At 50.7% G+C, this 19,807-nt stretch overlaps 1 protein-coding gene across 2 annotated transcripts in view; it reads left to right on the top strand.

The window, feature by feature from the left end:
* ADARB1 (adenosine deaminase RNA specific B1) overlaps window positions 1–9,815 on the top strand; it is a 70,428-nt gene extending 60,613 nt beyond the window's left edge. For both annotated transcript variants that reach the window (XM_031968335.1, XM_031968334.1), the window contains exons 9-10: window positions 3,314–3,492; window positions 4,047–9,815. In XM_031968335.1, coding sequence (XP_031824195.1) covers window positions 3,314–3,492; window positions 4,047–4,229 — 362 coding nt within the window. In that variant the 3' untranslated portion in view covers window positions 4,230–9,815. The remainder of the gene's footprint in view (window positions 1–3,313; window positions 3,493–4,046) is intronic.
* The last annotated feature ends 9,992 nt before the right edge of the window (window positions 9,816–19,807 follow it).

Below are 19,807 nucleotides of genomic sequence, written 5' to 3'. Positions count from 1 at the left end.
TCCCTCAATGTCAGCTATCGTTATACAATACATGGAAAAGACAGCAAGAGCACCAGGGCTGTGCAGAGTGGGAGTTAGAGCTGCGGGGGATGCCGGAGCTTCGAGGACCCCTTCTCTGGAGCTGGGGACAGAGTATGTCATGGAGGACCCAGAGAAGGGGCATCGGGGAGGGCTCCCTGGAGGAGGAAGCCTGGGGTCTCTCTCCTTTGCCCCAAGCACCAGAGGCACCGAGGCTCTCTCTGCCCTTCTTGTGTGTTCCAGGACTCATCACTCAGCCTCCTCATAAACCTCCATCCAGTTAATAAGTTTGAGTTGGGTTTTAAAGGAAGACAGTGAACAGGGTGGGACTGGGGACAGCCCAGGATGAGGGTCCTAATGGAGCTCAGCTGGTGCTTGGGCCCTATCACAAAGGAGCACAGTCCGGTCTCCTGGAGAACTCTCCTCCCCTCATCCTGGGAAGCAGAGGGGCCTCTGCTGCAACCTCAGTCTTTGGCCTGGGGTTTAGCAGAGAAGTGGAGTCCCTTCCTCGCTCTGTTTTCTTCTCAAGATTGAAGCTCTATGGCTGAAGAGAGACAAGACTTTGGGGTTTGCCTCTCCTCTCATCCCCTCCCCAGGGGCAGCTCGGGGAATGCCCAGAGCAGCAGACCAGCAGCCGCAAGACCCATTTTCATGAGTTCAAATCCAGACTCTGACACTTTTTACCTGTGTGACCCCAAGCAAGTCACTTAACCATTTGCCTCAGTTTACTCATCTGTAAAATGAGCTGAGAAGGAAATGGCCAAATGCCCCCATCCCTGTCAAATAGGGTCATGAAGAGTAGGACAAGACAAAAAATGACTGGACAATAACAAGCCCGTTTCTTCCTCCCTGCTGAGCTGCAAAGGTCTATTGATGCAATCTGTCGCGGTTTTCATTTTAGCCACCATTGTGTGTCTCAGATGTCAGGATTCTTGGCATAACTTCTAGTTTTACTATATGGTGTTTTTTTTTAAACGCTTGGGAGGTTTGTGCAGGGCCAGAAATATCCTTCAGGAGTCTATGTGCTTGGTAGGCGTCGTGGCTTCCCCTGCAGAGAGTCATTGCCGAGATGAGGTTGTCTCCGCTAGCATTCAGGTTTCCTAGTTTCCCTTAAATGCAATTAAGGGGTTTTGACTCATGACTAAAAATGGAGGTTTATGGGTTCCTGGTCAGAGAAGGATGGAAACTTTATTCCTAGTCAGTGGAGAAGGAGCCAGGAAGGGCTCGGCCCGGCAGGAGCTGCTTGGGAGTGTGAAAGATTCTGGAAGGGAGAGAGCTGCTGCACCAAAGGCGGCTTCTCTCTCTGGCAAAGAGGGAGCCGGGTCTGGAAAGGACAAAACTGGCGCCGGGTGAGGAGCAGGACCTTAGGACGAGCCGCTTGGCCACCCTCACACAACAGCTTCTGGAGGAGAACACTCCTGAAATGCGGGGTGACGACCTCCCCGCTGCACTTGGGAAAGTTTGATTCCGGGACCCTGCTCCAGGACGACGCCCTAACATGGAAACAAGATGGAGGCGCTCCCGTCCCTCACGGGGATCTCTGCCGCCCTCCCTGGCCTCCACCAGAAGGAGGCTGCCAAAGGAGAAGGGCCTCCAGCTCCTGCCGTGGGACACATCAGGCACCGGCGTCGGGGGCGGCTCCCGCCTTAGAGCTTGCAATTACATGAATTACGTGCATCCCCCAGCGGCCGCGCTCTCTTGTTTCTTGTGGACCCGTGAGCAGACCCTTGAGAGCTTCTTCTCTTTCCTCACTGTCCCCAAGGCCTAGCACAGCTCTTTGCACAAATTAGGCGCTTAATGTTTGTCCAGTTGAGTCTGAGAGACTGGTCGGGCATTTGGCAAGAATGGAAGCGGGTGCTCCTGCTCCAGGAGGCTCAGTTTTGGGGGAGTCTTCGGGCCATTTGGGCCCTGCTTGCTGGTCGTCTTCTGAGGATGCAGCGTCTTCACGGGCCACACTAGTGGTTAAGCCCCGTGGCCCCAAGGTCCCTCTCAGTTCCAGTCTGGGCTCTGTGGCCGTTGCCTCCATGGGGCAAGCTGCACCACGTGATTTGTGAATGAGATGAGTGAGGGGGCACCTTTCCTGGGCCAGGCCCCCTCCTCCCAGGGCCGAGTAACAGTGTGTATAGCTCACTTCAGGACGGGGGACTCTCCGGGACATGGGAGCCCATGAGCCGGCTACCAGGGCCACAGAGAGTCTCAGAACTGAGACACCTGGTCCTCTGGGCTCTCATCCGGGAGGGGCCACTAGGAAGTTACTGTTTGGGGATCCCATCAGCTCCTCCTCTGACCCGGGTCCCTCTCCCCTCTGCTGCACTCCTTTGCTGGGGTCCCAGGTAGTGGCTGGAAACCTCCCAGAGCCACACTCGGGGACTCGGCCATCCTGCTGCTAGCATCGGGGCCGTGGGTACCCTCCTGGTCCTCTAGTGCCTTTTTGCTCTTACCTACCTTTGCCAAGTCAGGACCCTGAGCTTTTAGAGGAAGGAAAGGAGGGAGGGAAGGAGGGAGGGAGGGAAGAAGGAAGAAAGGAAGGAAGGAAGGGAGGAAGGAAGGAAGGGAGGGAGGGAGGGAGGGAGGAAGCATCAGCTGAGCTCTGTGCCAGGCACTGTTAAGCACTTTACAGATATTATCTCATTTGAGCCTTGGCTGCTCTGGGAGGTGGATGCTGGTATCATCCCCACTTACAGGAAACTGAGGCAGACAGGTGGAGCGATGTGTTCAGGGTCCCATCGTCCATGATAAGTGTCTGAGACCAGACCGGAACTCAAATTTATGGACTGTGGGGGCCCGTAGCCACTAACTCAGCCCCCACCCCAGGCTCTCTGGCATCCCCCACGCGGACCCTGACCCGCAGCCTTTCGTCAGCCCCGTGGCCCTGAGTCGAGAATGGGCCCCGGGACTTCATGTAAGGGGGACCCAGAGGGGCCCCTGGCTGGGACCTTCTGGTGGGTAAGGCGGATGCAGAGGCCGCTTGGGAGCAGGGTCAGGGAGGGCTCTGGGGCTGCTGCTCAGCACTGGGGCCAGGAGCATCTCCCGGATGCCCGCAGTCTGTCTGCCCGTGTCCTTCCCGCCTCGCCCCAGAACTTGCATGCACGACTTTGCCCCCGGGCTGTGCATCTGGACACAGCGGGAGGAGGGGCATGGCTAGTCCAGCTGCATCTCAGAGAATCGGGGAGTCTCCCGATGCTTGCGGGAGGACCCAGTGCGTGGTGGGGAGCCCAGTTTGCCGCAGGAGCTCCTCGAAGCCGGGTTAATGGTCCCGCCCCGCTCACAAAAGCTTCCTCTCTCTCTGTTCCAGGAATCAGCAACGCCGAAGCTCGACAGCCAGGGAAGGCCCCAAACTTCAGCGTCAACTGGACGGTCGGTGACCCCAGCCTGGAGGTCATCAACGCCACCACCGGGAAGGACGAGATGGGCCGCGCCTCCCGCCTCTGCAAACAGGCGCTTTATAGCCGCTGGCTGCGCATCCATGCCAAAGTAGGTCCCAGCCCCTCCCCAAGGGGGGCACCTTCTGGGCAGAGCCGGGGCGGGGGCGGGGCCGGCTCCCGCCCCTCCCTTGCTGCCCCCTCGCTGCCAGGCGCTCTCTTGACTCGGTGTCCTCCTAGATAAGGGGCGAGCAGCAGCCAGTTCCGCCCGGGTTCCCTCCGGTTGGCGTTGGTCCTGAGGTCAGGCGCAGCTGCCGTGAGCCTCCCTTCTGTTCCTGGCCACGGTGGGGGTCAGCATGGGCCGTGAGAAGGCAGCTGCTGCTGGGGAGGAGGCCGAACCAGCCGGCCTCTCTCCCGGCGTCTCCCTTCCCGGCCGTGCTTGCCCCGCTCCCTGTACCAGGGGCTCAGAATTCCTTCTCGCCATTCTCGGGGCTCCTCCCTTTGGGCAGATTCCTTGGGACCCGGGAGCTGCGCGGGTGCTGCTCCCACCGGGTTCTGACGGTGTGATTGCCCGGCTGAGGAAGGGGATCCTTCTAAGGGGCCGGGAGGACCCCCGGGGCTCCCCCTCGCTCTGCCTGGGCCGTGACCGCCCCCCTTCCCTCCTAGCTCTCCTCCAACATGCGCGCCAAGATCAGCAAGCCCCACCTGTACCACGAGTGCAAGCAGGGCGCCGCGGAGTACCAGTCTGCCAAAGAGTCGCTCTTCAGGGCCTTCCTCAAGGCGGGCCTCGGGGCCTGGGTGGAAAAGCCCATCGAGCAGGACCAGTTCTCCCTCAACTGCACGCCCTGACTCGGAGGACGCCCCTGCCAGCCCCGCACACGCCCTGTGCGCACCCCCTCACCGCGCGCAGTGGCCGCACCCGCTCACGTCTCCGCCACACACTCGCATGCCCGCGCGCCCTTCCCAGGACTGACCAGCAGCGCTCCCACCCCTTCCGTCTGAGAATCCGTCCTTAGGTCGCCTCCTTCTCCTCGGGAAAGCTCGGGGCGGCTGGTAGCAGAGCCCTGCGTCCCAGCCGCCGCGGCACGGACGGGTCTGGTCTGCCCTCGGATCGGCCCGGCCCGGGTCCCCCCCCCCACCCCCCCAGTATTATAAGGCAATATCGGCGGGTGCGCACGACGTCCACCCCGCGGCCTCGTCAGGGTGAGGTGTGGATTTCTCTAGAACTCCGCTGCAGAACCCATTTCTGCTCCTTGGGGAGCCCTTCCTGAGTGAGGGGGGAGGCGGGGGACGAGCGCGGAGCCAGAAGAGGACCGTGGAAAGCCTGCCCGTCCCCGCCTCCTGGCCCTGCCCCCCAGCTGCTGAGAACCGGTCCTGACGTGTGTATTTATTAGCCTGGGACCCCGTCCCACGCCCGGCCCGCCCGCCCCTCCCCACATGGTGTGAAGTCTTCGTCTTCTTCCTTTTTTACCCTTATCAACTGGAAACCCAGTAGAGGTCAACTGTAAGTGCGCAGTTAGGTCTGTGTAATGTAGAAGAAGTGGACCCTTAGTAGCTGATCCCTCCTCCCCTTCTCTATAGTTACATGTATAGAGTATATGGATACCCACGCCCCCGTGTACTGCAGGTGCGCCCATGCATACAGGTGAGAACGCGCGCGTACACATACCCAGGAATTCAGAGTACAATCACAGCTTTAGCGTCACTAGGGCACCTTTCAGAACCAGCGCGATTCGTTAGGAACGTCTGAACGCCAGCACAATGTTTGAACCCCCTTCCTAAGTCACTGGCGGGGCCCCTTGGGAAGCTCTGCTTTGCGAACCTTAACTCCGGGATTCTTCCCTGATCCATCCGTGATCGTCCCCAATTTGACCCCGAGGTCCCACAGGAGGGAATCCCGTGGGACTCGAGCCCGCGATCCCGGTGGCCAGCTGGTGGCGAGGCTGCCCGGGCCGGGGGCCGAAAGCTCCCCGGGTTTGCTCAGAGCGCGCTCGCCAGGACGGCTTCCAGCTTCTTTCCAGCCTCTCCCAGCCATGTCTGCACAGCCGCGAAGGACGCAGGTCAAGGGGAGGGGCCTGTGGGAAGAAGAAAGGCCAGAGCTACTGACCAAGTCTCCTCGCGGGTCCACGGCCAAGCTGGCAGAAGGCGCCTCTCCCGGCGGAAGTCTGAGGACAGGGAAGTCTCATTTGCCTAATGTAGCAGCCGCACTCCGGGGCTCAGGTGGCCGAGCAAGGGCTCCCGTCTGTGCTAAGGTGGGGTATGCCGTGGCCGCCTCGAACCCCTTGGATGTTCTACTCCCTGGAGCAGCAACTACCTCAGCTTGCGCCGGTGCCCTCTGGATCAACCCACACCTGGCGGGAAAGGGCGGGAGGCAGGCGGGAAAGCCTCCCGCCCTGGCGCGAGAGACAGATGCTTAGGGAGTCCCCACGGTCACCGGTCAGCTTCAGGGCCTCGAAAGCAAATTAGATTTCCAAATGGGAAGAAAGGAGCTTTGGCAAATGTGAATCAGGTTTTTTTTTGTTGTTTTTTTTTAGGGGCCCTTAGGAGGTGAGACATTAAGAATGAGGACGAGGATTTCTGGGAAAGAGAGACTGCGGGTACTCGACCAGATGGGAAATAACAGTTAGAAATCCAGGTTTTGTGTGAGAGGAAACAGCAGAAATCTGCATTGTGTTTATAAGGAAGGAGTGGTCACTGCTAGAATTTTCTCAAATTATTTTTTAAAAATTTATTTAAAAAATCTCTTTTAGAATCGGAGTTCTTAAGAATAGGGCCTTTTAAAGGCCTGAAAGAGTGAAAAGAATGGGAGCAAATTTGCACAAAAATCTTGGACGGTTTACGTTCAAGAGTAAGGGGCCGGATAAGGGACGGCATCTTCAGGGGGTCCATTCGCCGTCATCCTGTCTGACTAGTTCTCCGGCCGGTAACTCTGGTCAGCAAGGAGACATCTGGGTACATGGGACTGGAGGAAGAGACGGAGCGGGCGTTTGGGATGGTCTGGGATGCCATCCGCTGCTGGAAAGGGTTCTTGTGGCTCTCAGCACCCTCCCCGAGTCAGGACTGTCTCTGGCCAGTCTGTGCAGAGGTGCGGACCTGGGCACCAAGCTTGGGACCTCCCCCACTTTTGCTGCCATCTCTCTCGTGCCCTTTATGGGTTAATATGGCATCAGTCACAGAAAGCCTTGTTTTAACTTGGAACAATCAAAGAGGAAAATGTGTCCATCATGGCCGCAAAAGTTGGGGGCTGCCCCAGTCTTGTGGGGTCCGGCTGTCACTCTGAGGACCCCTTGTGCCTCGATGGCTGGCCTCCAGCTTTCCTTCTCCCCTAATCCCCCTCCTCCTTTTCATTCTAAAGAGTGATTATGAATGTTTGCCTCAGGATCATCACAAAATTGAAAGAAAATGAATTCAGCAGATGTAAATACTTGAAAAACACAGCAAGGTTTTCTTCGATTCTCTTGTAGCTTTATCAAAGATGCATTTAACAGATTGACATGATCCGGCCCGGGCAGTTACTGAGATGACACTGGGCAGGAGTGGGTCAGGGGCCACAGCGCTGCGAGCCTGCCGCGGTTGTCGCTTCGCTCCCACACTCAGGACTAGCCAAGGACTCTGCGTGGACTTGTCCTTCCCTTTGCCGCTGAAGCACACGTTTTTCCGGCCCAGAAACGGATCTCCTCCTCCTGCAGGTGTCGGGCTCCTGGGCGAGGACGCCATGTGGCACTGCCAGGGCAGGACCGCCGATCATTGCCCCCGGGGCCGTTTTTCATCTCTCTCGTACTTGGAGCATCCCGATCATGGCGAGGATGAGTGCGATCGCCATTCTCGTCTCACCACTGTCTGTATTCGGAGACTGCTGGATGCTGGGAGGCCCGCTCTCCGTCGCTGACCCCCGGGTGTGAGCAGAGCCCACCCCCACCACCCCATGGAGTGGAGCCCCCGGATGGCATTTGCACACTGACGGAGGCTCGCCTTGGGTTCACTCGGACTGAGAAGTGGGCACTCGGTCACTCACCGGCCCAGCCCGCACTCCATGTGGAGCCTCTCTTGGTAAACCAGGTTGAGGGGGTCTGGTTTTGTTTTTCCTACCTAGGAGCTAACAGCGTCTGGATGGTGTCGCCACCTTGGGCGGAGGCGACCTCTTGCACTGAAGAATACCTTGTATGTTGTTGCGTTTTTATTGTTGTCGATAGAGAAGATGTTGTATTTTTTCTAGGGGGTGGGGAGAGCTTGTAATTCAAATCATGCTATTTTTAAGAAATTGTCTATTGAATGCTGCTCTAGAAACTAGGAAAGTGAGTCGTCCCGCTTTGTCCAGCATGTCCCGGCTGTGTGTCCAGCATCCCGGTTCCTTGCTTCTCCTCCACCTGCTGCTGGATGAATGGGGACAGGGCTTGCCGGGGTCTGCCGCCCCCCTTACTGGGACTCTTGTTCCCAGGAGGGAGGAGGCTGACCAGGGGCTGCCTTTGGAAATCCAGGATTTGGGGGTTCTGTAATCAAGGGCTTCCCCCAGAAGGAAGGGATTCCCATCTAGATATGAGGTGCCCTGAAATGATCCCCACAGGGTAGGTGTCCCTCTGTGAGATTGCCGTGATCTGCTGGGGGCTACCATGAATGCTAAAGTGAACAGGACAACTGCTTGCAGGTCTGTGGGGGGCGAGGACCTGCCAGAACCAGAGAGGGTCTTTGCTTGGAGACCCCCGGTCTCCTGGCCATGATTTAAACCTTCCCTGTCTCAAGGAACGCTGCAGCCTGGACCATGGGGAATCTGAATCGTACATCCAAAGATTCAAATAGGTTGAGAGAAAGATGCCTCCTGTGGCTCCCGATGGCCAGTGGGGTAGGCCCTCCCAACATGGGATTTCATGCTCTTTTCAGGATCTGGGTTTTATAGTATCTGTCCTTTCCCCAGAGGTCTCCCTGGCAGATGGGAGGGAACGGAGAGCTCTCTGCTCCAAGGACGCCCAGAGCCCATCCCTTACCATCCCCCCCATTGTCCACCGTAGCCCCGGGGTCCAATGGGTCCTGAGCCTTCCTGGGCCCCGGGAGCTTCGGCTATAAGCCTGCCAAAGGAGGAGCCAGCGGGCGTCCATTTGTTGCGGAAGTTTTGTCACATGCTGGAAAGTCACTCCCCCTCCCTCTCCCCCAGTTTGTGCCCCCAGTTGAGCCAAGGTGACTCCCCGCCCCCACGGTGTCTGTCTTAGGACTACCCTGCTCAGGTCCTAGATTTTTCAGGGATGCACCCCAAAGTCGCCTACAGCTGCCCCCCAAAATTTGGAAAGTATTCTGCTCTGTACCCCCAGAGCTTTGCACGCCACAGGTGCTTGTGAATGCTCGGAGAGAACTGGCTCGGTCAGAGCTGCTCCTTGGAGGCCGGTGGTCTTCACAGTGCACCTGGCCCTGGGGATGGAGCTTACCGGATGGGGGGTTCCACTAATCTCTGCCCCGCCCCGCCCCACCCACCCATCTCAGCTGCTAGAAGGTTCTACCAGGGTTCAGAGCATTTCACAGCCACCTTAAAAACGTGGCCAGATCCTTTTCAAGTATTACAATGAGGTCACAGCACAGGAAAGGGTCATTCTTAAATGATGGGGAGCACTCACGCTGATGTGGGGGAGCACTTCAGGTCAAACCCAAACTCAGCAGTCGCGACAGAGGCGGGGAGCCTCGGGATCCCTCAGTCGGTAAGTCCGCCCCTCCCCCGTCCCGTCCTGGCGGAGAGGGGTCCTGGAGTGGGGGTGGGGCCGGAGGTTGGAGATGAAGTCACAGGAAGCTTGCTGGTGGTCGCCGCCCCCGCCCCCTCCCCTCCACGTCTGATGTAGCCTGTGCTGTGGCTCCGTGGCCGGAAGCCTGACATTCAGGTAACGGACGCCGGGCTTCTTTTAATAGAATTTTTTTAGCGCTATCTCCGGGGACCCCGAGCAACTGTGGGCCGAAAGGTCGCATTTGATGGTGATTTTGGCGTGATCGGCGAGAGGCTCGTCCGGCCTCTCGGGGCTCGGGCCACGTTGTTTTGTGCCGACAGCTTCCTTGGTGGACTCGTGTTTCCGTATTCTGCCCCTCCAGTGACCACCCTCGGTGGCCGTGGCAGCCCCGCCCCGGGCCGGGTCGGGCGCCCACGGCCCCTTCCTCAAAAGCACAGTTGGTGAAGCGTCGCGGAGGGAGCCCTCCGGGAACTTAGTCAGCCGCTTTTCCAGACTTCGGGTTGTTGCTTTGGATTGTGGTTTTAGCAATTGGTCAATTTGTATGAATATAAACCAGCCCAGAAACTTGTCCCTAAGATTAACCCTGCAATACTCTCTGTATAGATAGACAATATTATGGCCTGCATGAGCTTTCTCTCACACTGAGACCTAGCCGGAAACGAGCATGAGACGCTGTCATTGTAGACAAAGGGATTTCAAGTGTTCAAAAATAAAAATACATTTAACTACAGTCTCGGCCTCTCGGTGTTTTCTGCTGATGAGGGCGGAGTCTCCGCCTTCACCCACATGACTTGTACCCGGGGCAGTGGAACCACAAGGGTGGTGGGACACCATATTGGCCGCTTCCCTGGGGTACCTCCCAGTCCTGCTCGGAAGCGTTGAGTCGGCCTTTCCTCTCCCCTCCCTGCCAACTCCTGACGCCCTCGGGCTCCAGATCCCGGCATCTGGCTTCCGCAACACGCAGGCCTTTAGCCACAAATTTTTATTAAGCTCCTGTCATGCGCTGGGTTCTGGGGAGTCAAAGAAAAGTAGAGGAAATGTCCCCAAGAAGCTGGAAATCAGTCCATGGGCAAGTGAGAGAAATCTGTAAGGGAAAAAGGAATTCATCCAGAAATGAGTTAAAGGGCAGGGACGGCTTAGAAAAAGAGATGCGATGTCAGCATCCATCCCCAAGTCAGAGAAATGAATGTTCAGACAAACCCACGGGCACAGAGGGGAGAGTGATGGGGAAGGATGGGAAGACAGGCGGACTCATCCGGTTGGTGGGATGGGAATCGTTCCAGCTGCTATTGGAAGATGTGTGGCCCCAAAGCGAGGCTCTTCCCTAACAGCTCTGATAAACGGAGGCGGAAATTGGGTTGTTCGTTCACATTTATCCTGACATTCTGACGCTCACCCAAACAGCAATGATGGCTTCCTAAAATAGGTCCCGAGCTGGGACTCTGCTCTCTGTCTCCGTGTATCATCTGTTCCCATCGGCTCCATTATCATCTCTAGGCAGATCACTCTCAGATGTGCAGAATCGGTTTCCAATTCTGACTCCATGTCACCAATTAACTGCCCCCTGGACATTTGTGACTAGATGTTCAAGAGGCATTTTGAGCTCAGCATGTTCAGAACAACTCTGTCTAATCAGTGAGGACTCTGCTGGCCAGTTCTCAGGCTGGCGGCCCCCCGGTCATTCTCTACTCTTTTCTCCCCCCACAACCTGTTTGTGATGAGATCTCATCTCCCTGCCACAAATCTCTCCCCACGGCCTTCGAAGCAATTTTCCTAAAGTGCAGGAATGATCGTGTCACCTTTCCAGTCAGGAAGCTCCAGTGGGTCCCTGTCACCTTGAGGATCAACTGCAAGCTATTCTGGCATTCAAAGCCCTTTCCTATCTTGCTCTAACTAATGCTTTCAGCCAAATTAACTCTCTCTGTCTCTCTCTCCCACTCTGTGTCTCAGTCTGTCTCTGTCTCTGTCTTTCTCTCTCTCCACAAACTGATCCTGGCATTTTTCTTCTCCTTCAACATTCCAATGCCTTGTCCAAGATCTGCTTCCAACACTTCTCGGTGACTCTCTCTTTCTCCACACTTACCCAAATCCCAAGATCTCTTCCATGCTCAACTTAATCACCCCGTAAGATTTATCAGATCCCCTAATTATTGTGGGCCTCCCTCCAGCCAAAAGTGATCTTGTATGTCCTTTGCACATTTACTTACCTTGTGTTCTCTCCCATTAGGATGTGAGAGTCCCGGAAGACAGAGATTGTCTCCTTCTCCCTTTGTAGTCCTGGCCCTAGCAAAGTGCCCAGCATTAAATGAATGCTCATTGAAGAAATGTAGTTGTCCCACACTTCAGTCAGTCCACAAGCATTTACCCGTATTGGGGACACAAAAACAAAAGTGAGTGGTCAGTGCTCTTAGGGACATTTTGGAAGGGGACACTAGCTGCTGGGGATGCTGGGGCAGACCAGGAAAGGCTTGAAATAAGTCGCACAATCTAGTTCTCTTGGCGCATCACTCTGATCTCACTCTCGTACATTAGATTGGGATCTTGGGTTACCATCCAGCTGACTTCTGTACTAGCCTCTGAAGAGCAGCGAGACATTGGTTACACCACTGGTTGTACCGCCAGATTTCACTCAATTCAGGAAGCATTTGTTCAGACCAAGGCACCAGCTCCTACCTCCATTGCAGAGAACATCAGTCTTGATGAGACTTTCTAATTGTATCCACTCTTGGAGATGTCCCAGAGAGGGAATGAGCTCAAGGTGCATGGGTGCATGGGAGTGTCAGCTTCTGAGAGGGCTAAAGTTCAGCAGGAGCTGGCGATGGAGGGAGTGGTGATGGTCCTAGGGACTCAAGGGAGGAGCCGAACTATTACTTGAGGAAGGAGAGGGAAACGAGCAGCAGTAGTGTCATTTGTTCCTTCTTTGCCAAAGAGAATGAGCTCTGCACTGGAAAAGACACACAAAAAAAAGATCAATAGGGAGAGGAACAGTGTCCTTATCTGGAAAACATAAGGAGCATACTAGATGGCTTCTGAGATCCCTTCCCATTCTAAATCCTCACCAGAAGGAGGGAGTTCTACCTTTTCTCTGCCAAGTATTAAGTTAGAGACAATGCCATGTAGCAAAGAATGAGGAGTTCAGAGGGTCCAGTCCTGGCTCCACCATTTATACAACCAGCTATATGACCCTGGGGCAGTCACTTAATCACTCTAATCCTGGAGAATTTCCTTATCTTCAAAACTCAGAATTTTAAAATTGGGCTTCCCAAGGTTACACATCCACATTTCAGAGAATTTCAGGGCTGGAAAAGACCTTGGAAGCAATTAATTAAACCTAGATATAAAGAAAGATTTCCTCTACAATATGCCAGGCAAATGAAGACCTCAAGGGAAGTTTCACCAGCCAAAGTTACCCGTTTCACCTTGGGGACAGTTCTAGCTTTCAGGAAGTTTCTCCAAGTGTGAAACACAACATTCCAGCTTCCTCCCACTAATTGTAGCCTGGCCTTCTCAGGTTAAATAGGACAAGACCAGGCTTAGATCTATAGAACAGCCCTTACTTTACGCCTAATCCCTCTAGCTGACCCTCATTTGGCCCAACCTGTAGTTCCTCCATTTCATGACGCTTTCTCCTGGTTGTCATATGAGAATCACTTGAAAGAACTGGACTTGCTTAAAGACTCAAGGGGAATGTGAAAACTGTCTTCAACATTTTGAAGGGCTGTTATGTGCAGGAGGAACTACACTGGTTCCTTGATGGTTCTAGAAAGTGGATCCAGGAGAACTGGTTGAACATGGCTAAGGCAAATTAAATCTTGATGTCAAGAGATACATCTTTGATTAATAGAACTGCCCCAGAGAAGAATGGTCTGTGTTCTTCAAGACGCAAAATTTTAAAATAAAATCCAAGCAAAAGGACTACAATAACATAGCTCAAGGATGATATGCTATAATCAAGTGGGAATTCTATATCTATACCAGAAATGCAGGACTGGTTCAGTATTAAGAAAACTATCTGTATAATTGACCACATCAACGACAAAACCAACAGAAATCATGTAATTCTATCAATAGATGCAGAAAAAAGTATTTGATCAAATAAAGCACCAGTACTAATTTTTTTTATAATAACTTTTTATTGACAGAACCCATGCCAGGGTAGTTTTTTACAACATTATTCCTTGCACTCACTTCTGTTCCGATTTTTCCCCTTTCTCCCTCCACCTCCTCGCCTAGATGGCAGGCAGTCCTATATATGTTGAATATGTCCTAGATACAATATATGTGAAGCACCATCCTATTAAAAAGACTAGAGAGCATAGGAATAAATGGAGTGTACCATAAAATGATCTGAAATCATCAGCAAACATTATCTGCAATGTGGATAAACTAGAAGCCTTCCCAATACAGTCAGGGGTGATGCAAAGATGCCCCTTATCACCTCTTTTATTTGATATTATACTAGAATAATATTTTCCCAATTTTTTTAGATCTGACTTTTATTTGTGTGAAAAGTTTTTTTTAATAGTTGTATACAACAATAAGAGAAGAAAAGAAATCGAAGCTTTTAGAATAGACAGTGAGGAAATAAAGCTATCACTGTTTTCAGATCATATGATGTTATACTTAGAAAATCCTAGAGAATCAACTGAAAACTACTTGAAATTATTGACAACTTTAGCAAAGTTGCAGGATACAAAATAAACTCACATAAATTATCAGCATTTATATATATATATATATATATTACAATTCTACCTAAATTAATCTATTTATTCTGTGTCATACTAATCAAAATATCAAAAAATTATTTTATACAGTGAGACAAAGTAATAGCAAAATTCACCCGGAAGAACAAAAACTCAAAACACAAAAGAATCAATGAAACAAAATATGTAAAAGAAGGAGGTCTAGCCGTACTCAAAATGTATTATAAAGTGGTAATTATCAAAACAATATGGTACTGGCTGAGAAATTAAATGGTTGATCAGTAGAAATTACACTAGTACAAAATACACAATTGTAAATGACCATGGTAATCTAGTGTAAGATAAACCTAAAGATCCAAGCTTTTAGAGCAAAATTTTATTATTTGATAAAAACTCTGGAGAAAATTGGAAAACAGCATGGTTAAAAACTAGGTATAAACTAATATCTGACATCATATACCAAGATAAGGTCAAAATGGGCACATGATTTACACATAAGGAGTGACACCATAAGCAAATTAAGAGAGCATGGAATAATTTATCTGTCAGATTCATGAATAAGGGAAGAATTCAGGACCAAAGAAGATATAGAGAGCATTACAAAATGTAAAATAGATCATTTTGATTATATAAAATTAAAAAGTTTTTGCAAAAAAAAACACATAATGCAACCAAAATTATAAGGAAAGCAGAAGGGAAAACTGGAGGGAAATTTGCAACAAGTATCTCTGATAATGACCTCATTTCTTAAATATATAGAGAGAACTGAGTCAAATTTATAAAACTACAAGTCATTCCCCAACTGACAAATAGTCAAAGGATATGATCAGTTTTCAGTCAAAGAAATCAAAGCTATTTATAGTCATATGAAAAAATATTCTAAATTATTACTGATCAGAGAAATGCAAATTAAGACAACTCTGAGGTATCACCTCACACTTTTCAGATTGGCTAATATAACCAAAAAAAGGAAAATGTTGGCTATTGGAGAGGATGTGGGAAAATGATAACACTGAAGCATTATTGGTGAGTTGTGAACTAATCCAACCATTCTGGAGAGCAATTTAGAACAATGCCAAAGGACTATCAAACTGTGCATACACTTTAATCCAGCAATACCACTGTTAGGTCTGTATCCCAAAAAGATCCAAAAAGGGAAATTGTTCTGTACTTTGCCCCTCTTTCTGCTCTCTCCTTTGGTGACCCCATCAGCTGTCACAGATTCCGTTATCATGTCCTGGAAGGAGATGCCCCAACCTATGGGGGATTATGACTCCTAATTCCTGGGAAAATGACGATGCCATCCCCAAAGGCAGGGAAATCTGGAAGGTAATTGTGTTTGGGAGACAATACAATGAGTTCCAACTCTCCTTTGTTTTGTCCAGATACACTCGACCAGTCTGGGTCCAGTGATCAGCTGGTGCTAAGTAAGAAGTTGGTTCAATATTTCTCCAACTCTGCATGCTTACAGATCAAGAGCACCCTTTCTAAACATACATTGGCTAGCAGCTCCAGTAACATGTTGGTCAGAGTGAATGTACTGATTTTTTTGCCCACTGTTTGGACACTGACCATGGCTGAAAAATACCATCTCAGCACAGGTGAAGGTTTTTCATTGATCCAATAGGAGAGGGAAGTCAGCAGTCTTCAGAACCTGGCACCTAGGGCTACTTGCAGAAGGAGGGCATCTGGCTGCTCAGGGTGAGTAACAACTATACTGGGGCATGTTTTTCGGTTTTGGGCCCCCTGACCTAGTCAGAAGTGCTGCTACCTGAATCTCTGCCTCCTTAGAGTAGGAGTGTGCATTATATGAGTGTGCATAGATTTCCAAGGGGAAAAAGGACTTCATGGTGTGATAGGACTGTTCTCAAGGCCCTGGACATTGGTCCTTAGTTCCAGGAGCAAAACTTTATCCCATATTATTTGATAAAAACTCTGGAGAAAATTATCCCAAATCCTGTGCAAGTCTGACCTGGGAAGCCCTAGCCTACCGCAGATGATTGGAAGAATTCCCAATAATGGAAAAGAAATGTTTTGGAAGACCCTGCAGGCCAGAGACATGGGACCTTTAGCCAGCAGCTCCTTTCATGGGTTCCCTTTGAATGCCCCAAGCTCATTCTTAAGGTCCTCCCATGTTGTCCGGCCTTCCAGACCAAGGAATTAAAGATTGCCTCCTTCCTCCATGATGATCTTTTTAATGATCAGTGTATAGACTGGTGTTCATAAGGGGCATCTAGAGAGACAGTCCTGATCAAAGAAAACCAGTATTCCCAGATGCCCTCCCCCCCTGCAGATCTCACCTTCACATGTTGCTTAATCTCATTTTTAGCAAAATGTATTCAAGGGAGCAAAGCTGGGCTGCTGTGGGTCTGGGTCTGGGAGGAGTGTTTAGAGAAGGGATGAGACTGACTAAAGCCAGGGCTCAGTGACCTCCTCATCCCCTGTTTGTTCTCCTCTTGCCCAGAAGCTAATCAGCTTAGCTCACGGTTTGGTGAGTGGCAGACACACAGAGAGGGAGCTCATTTGGTCATTTTTAGAGCCCTTCAGTTTTCAGTCAGTTCTGCAGACTACAAGGAAGGTGAAGAAATCCATTCTAAAACCTAAAGGGAACAACTAGAACCACAAAATCTGTAAACTCACAGCTTCTCTTCCAACATATCTGAGCAGCAATGTCGGTGAAAATTGCATATCCTCCTCTCCCAAGCCCTTTGCCAGCCAGGTCACCTCTTCACCGTTATCTTCTCCCTCCACAGGGAGCTCAGCATATGGCACAGACAATGCAGGGATTCTGTATCCTGCCCCTCCTGCATCAGGAGCTACCTAACAGAGGGGAGTAATTTCTCTAGAATTGCTTGGCTACGTTTGTAGGGAAGTTTATGGAAAGAAAGAAGTGAGCAGAAGCCATCTTCTCTGCTTCTTGGGGATGGGGAACTGATCTACCCAGACTTGTTCCATGGGGCCTCTGATGCAGCTCCCTTCTTCTTATCTCTGACAAGCCCTTTTGGTTGAGAGGGGGAATTGATGATACTTGGCACCTGATAAGATGCTGGGGCTGGTGGGAAGCAAAATGAAAGTAGAGAATCATTCTAAATTTGTGGATCTGAGTAGCCTGAGGGATTGCAGAAGCCTTAATAACAACAGGGGCACTAGGGAAAAGGGAGCATCTTTTTTGGAGGGGGACATATTCTGGGTTCAGTGTTAGGTATGTCAAGTTGATGGTGTTTATGGGACATAGGGCTGGAGATGCTTCTATGATATTCTGTGTGAAATGTCCATTAGCCAATTGGTGATAAGAAACCGGAACCCAGGAAGAAGATGAATACTGAATCAACCAACCAACCAATATACACTTATTAAGCACCTACTATGTCCCGTCCTGAGTGCTGGGGATGAAAAGACAAAAATGAAGCTGTCCCCTCCCTTAAGGTGCTTGCTCACCTTATGTGAATTGGAAGACACAACACACAGGTATGAGAACTTTCTATTGGAGGATGTTTTTCAATACCTGCTGTCTCCAGAATGTCTGGCTATTCGGTGATGGCATGTCTTCTTTCTCCTTCTTGGGCTGCTGCCCCTATGTCTCGGTCCAGCTGCCCCACAGTTGCATCGAACGTCCAAATGGATATCGATTCCACCTGGAAGCTCCTGCCTCATTCTTCATAGAATTTCAACCTCATCCTCCTCCCCAATAAATGCTGCCACAATAGTGGCTCTTGTTCTCTTGGTGATATTTTTGCAAATGCCCTTCAAGAGCATCATACTGCAAAACAATCAGCTACCCCACAAAATGACATTTCTTATTGTTTTGGGATAGATACTTGAGCTAATTGCCCTCATCTCTCCAGAGAATCAGAGAGAACAGCCTCCCTTCCTTCTCCCCTTGCTCTGGAGTAAGAGGAGCTGGGTTCAGATCCTTGCTGGGGTGTTTTACATCCTTGGATCCTTGACATTCTTGGATGCCTGTGAAATCTTGGCCAAGTCACTTTTCTCTTTGGGCCTCAGCTGCCTTCTTTGTAAGATGAAGCATTCCTCAGCCAATAGAGAATAGACCAACCAATAGGTCCTTTTCCAGGTCTAAGTCCCATAGTCCTTGTTTTATGGAAAGCAGGGGTTCTTGACCATGTTGGGGTCAGACCCCGTTGTCAATGTGGTGGAGCTCATGAATACCTTTTCAAAATCTTATTTTAAATGCATAAAATGGAATAAATAATATTACAAATGAAATCAATTATACTGAAATATAAAAATATTTTTTAAAAAGTTCATGGACCCGATGTTGACTCCCTGATTTAAGGTGAGAATATTAAGAAGGTTGTCGTTCACTCTGTTGAGGTCAGGAAACGAATGTTGAGGTGTAGACCACATGTGTTGAGGTCTACATTTGGGATACCTAAATGAAATTAGGGTTTAGTTAGGTCTAGTGGCAGGTTTGGGGTACAAGGAGTCAAACAGAGTTCCCCTGCAACCCCCTTAGATTCGGCGCAAGGATACGGCGGTATATGAGGTCTAGTAGCGGCGCGGATTCCCAATAAAAGCATTTATTAGCCCAGAGAGCTAGATTAATAAAAGAGGTTTATTATTGAGTCTAGAAGTAGGAGATAGGTGAAGGTAGAGATAAAGAGGGCACTGGACAGAGGGTCCAGTGGACAGAGGGTCCTCACATGGCGACCATGTTTGGAATCTCTGCAAAGAGGGGTTCCCAGTGTGGTCCTTTTAAGTCGGAGACTTAGCTCGAGGGGCTTTGGGGTGTAGCCCCAGAGTTGGCTCAGATCCGGGTGGGGCTGGGACAGGTCCGGACCTTCTATAGGAATTCAAAGGGATCAGGATTTGTGAGTCAAAGGGTAATTTACATTAACTAGGGGGGTTGGGAATCAAAGATTGGAATCTTTCCCGCATCAACTCTAATAAAGAGAAGGGCTGGATGGTAGAGTGCCCTCCCGTCTCTATTATTTGGGGACACCATGGAACAATGCAGTCTATCTGATGCTTCTCATTTCCCAGAGCCTGGGAGGGTTAACTGAAAGAACAGAAAGAAAATCCTTTGGAAGCCAGCGAAAGAATGCTGAGAGGGGAAGGCTTTCTCTATGCTAATTTTAACCCCTTCAGCCTATAGAGTCCAAATGTTTCTTAGGCTCTTCCTTCAGTCCACGCCAGGGGATGAGGTCTATTGTTCCCACCCCTTGGTGCTCCCATAGGACCCAAAGGGCCTCTGCAGATGGAGGGCAGAACACGTCTGCTCAGGCCCCCGGGCCTCTCACGTCACCTGCCTGAGCAGGATTGTCCTCTGAAGGTCTGTCACAAGTGAGTTTGTGCCTATTTATTTCTAAGTGGCTCTGAGCAATGAGCCTTCCCTTCATCCCTTAAGAGCCTGTCCACAGCTCAGTGCCAGCCATCCTTGGACTTGAGAAAGTTTCTCAGTAAAATGTCTTCCTGTTTGCCCCTTGCTGCTGGTTCTCTGACACTCTATGAATGGACCACAGCCTCCTCTCTTCCCATTCCTGGAATCTGCCCAGTAGAGCTAAGAGCCCAGCCCTGTTTTTTGTTTTTTTTTGTTTTTTTTTTTTGCCTTAGATGGGGATGGGAGAGGGGGGTGTCAGATGTCACACTCTTCAGCCAAGCCTTCCTCAATGGGTGTCAAGCTGCAGAGTTAGCTGGTTTTCGATAACTTTCCTTCATTAACATTAACTCTATGACGACTACTAACAGCAGCAGCAACTGACATTTTTATAGCACGTTCTATGAGCCAGGAACTGTACTAAAGACTTTCTTATTTCATTTGGTCCTTTATTATCTCCAATTTACAGATGAGGAAACTGAGGCAAATAATACTTAAGAGACTAGCCCAGGGCCACATAGCTAGTAATGTCCGACATCACTTTTGAGCTCAGACCTTGACTTCATGTCAAATGATGACTCAGCCTTTGAGGTGGGAGCTGTCCATGGTGTGGAGCCTCTAATCTAAAGGGAACATGCTCTCTCATACAGGCACCCACCCGTCTTACTGTGTTTTCTTGGG

Source organism: Sarcophilus harrisii, chromosome 4 (assembly GCF_902635505.1).
Source record: "Sarcophilus harrisii chromosome 4, mSarHar1.11, whole genome shotgun sequence".
NCBI classification, from domain to species: domain Eukaryota; kingdom Metazoa; phylum Chordata; class Mammalia; order Dasyuromorphia; family Dasyuridae; genus Sarcophilus; species Sarcophilus harrisii.
Note: the sequence above shows the minus strand (reverse complement) of the source record. Positions and strands in the feature narration are given on the sequence as shown.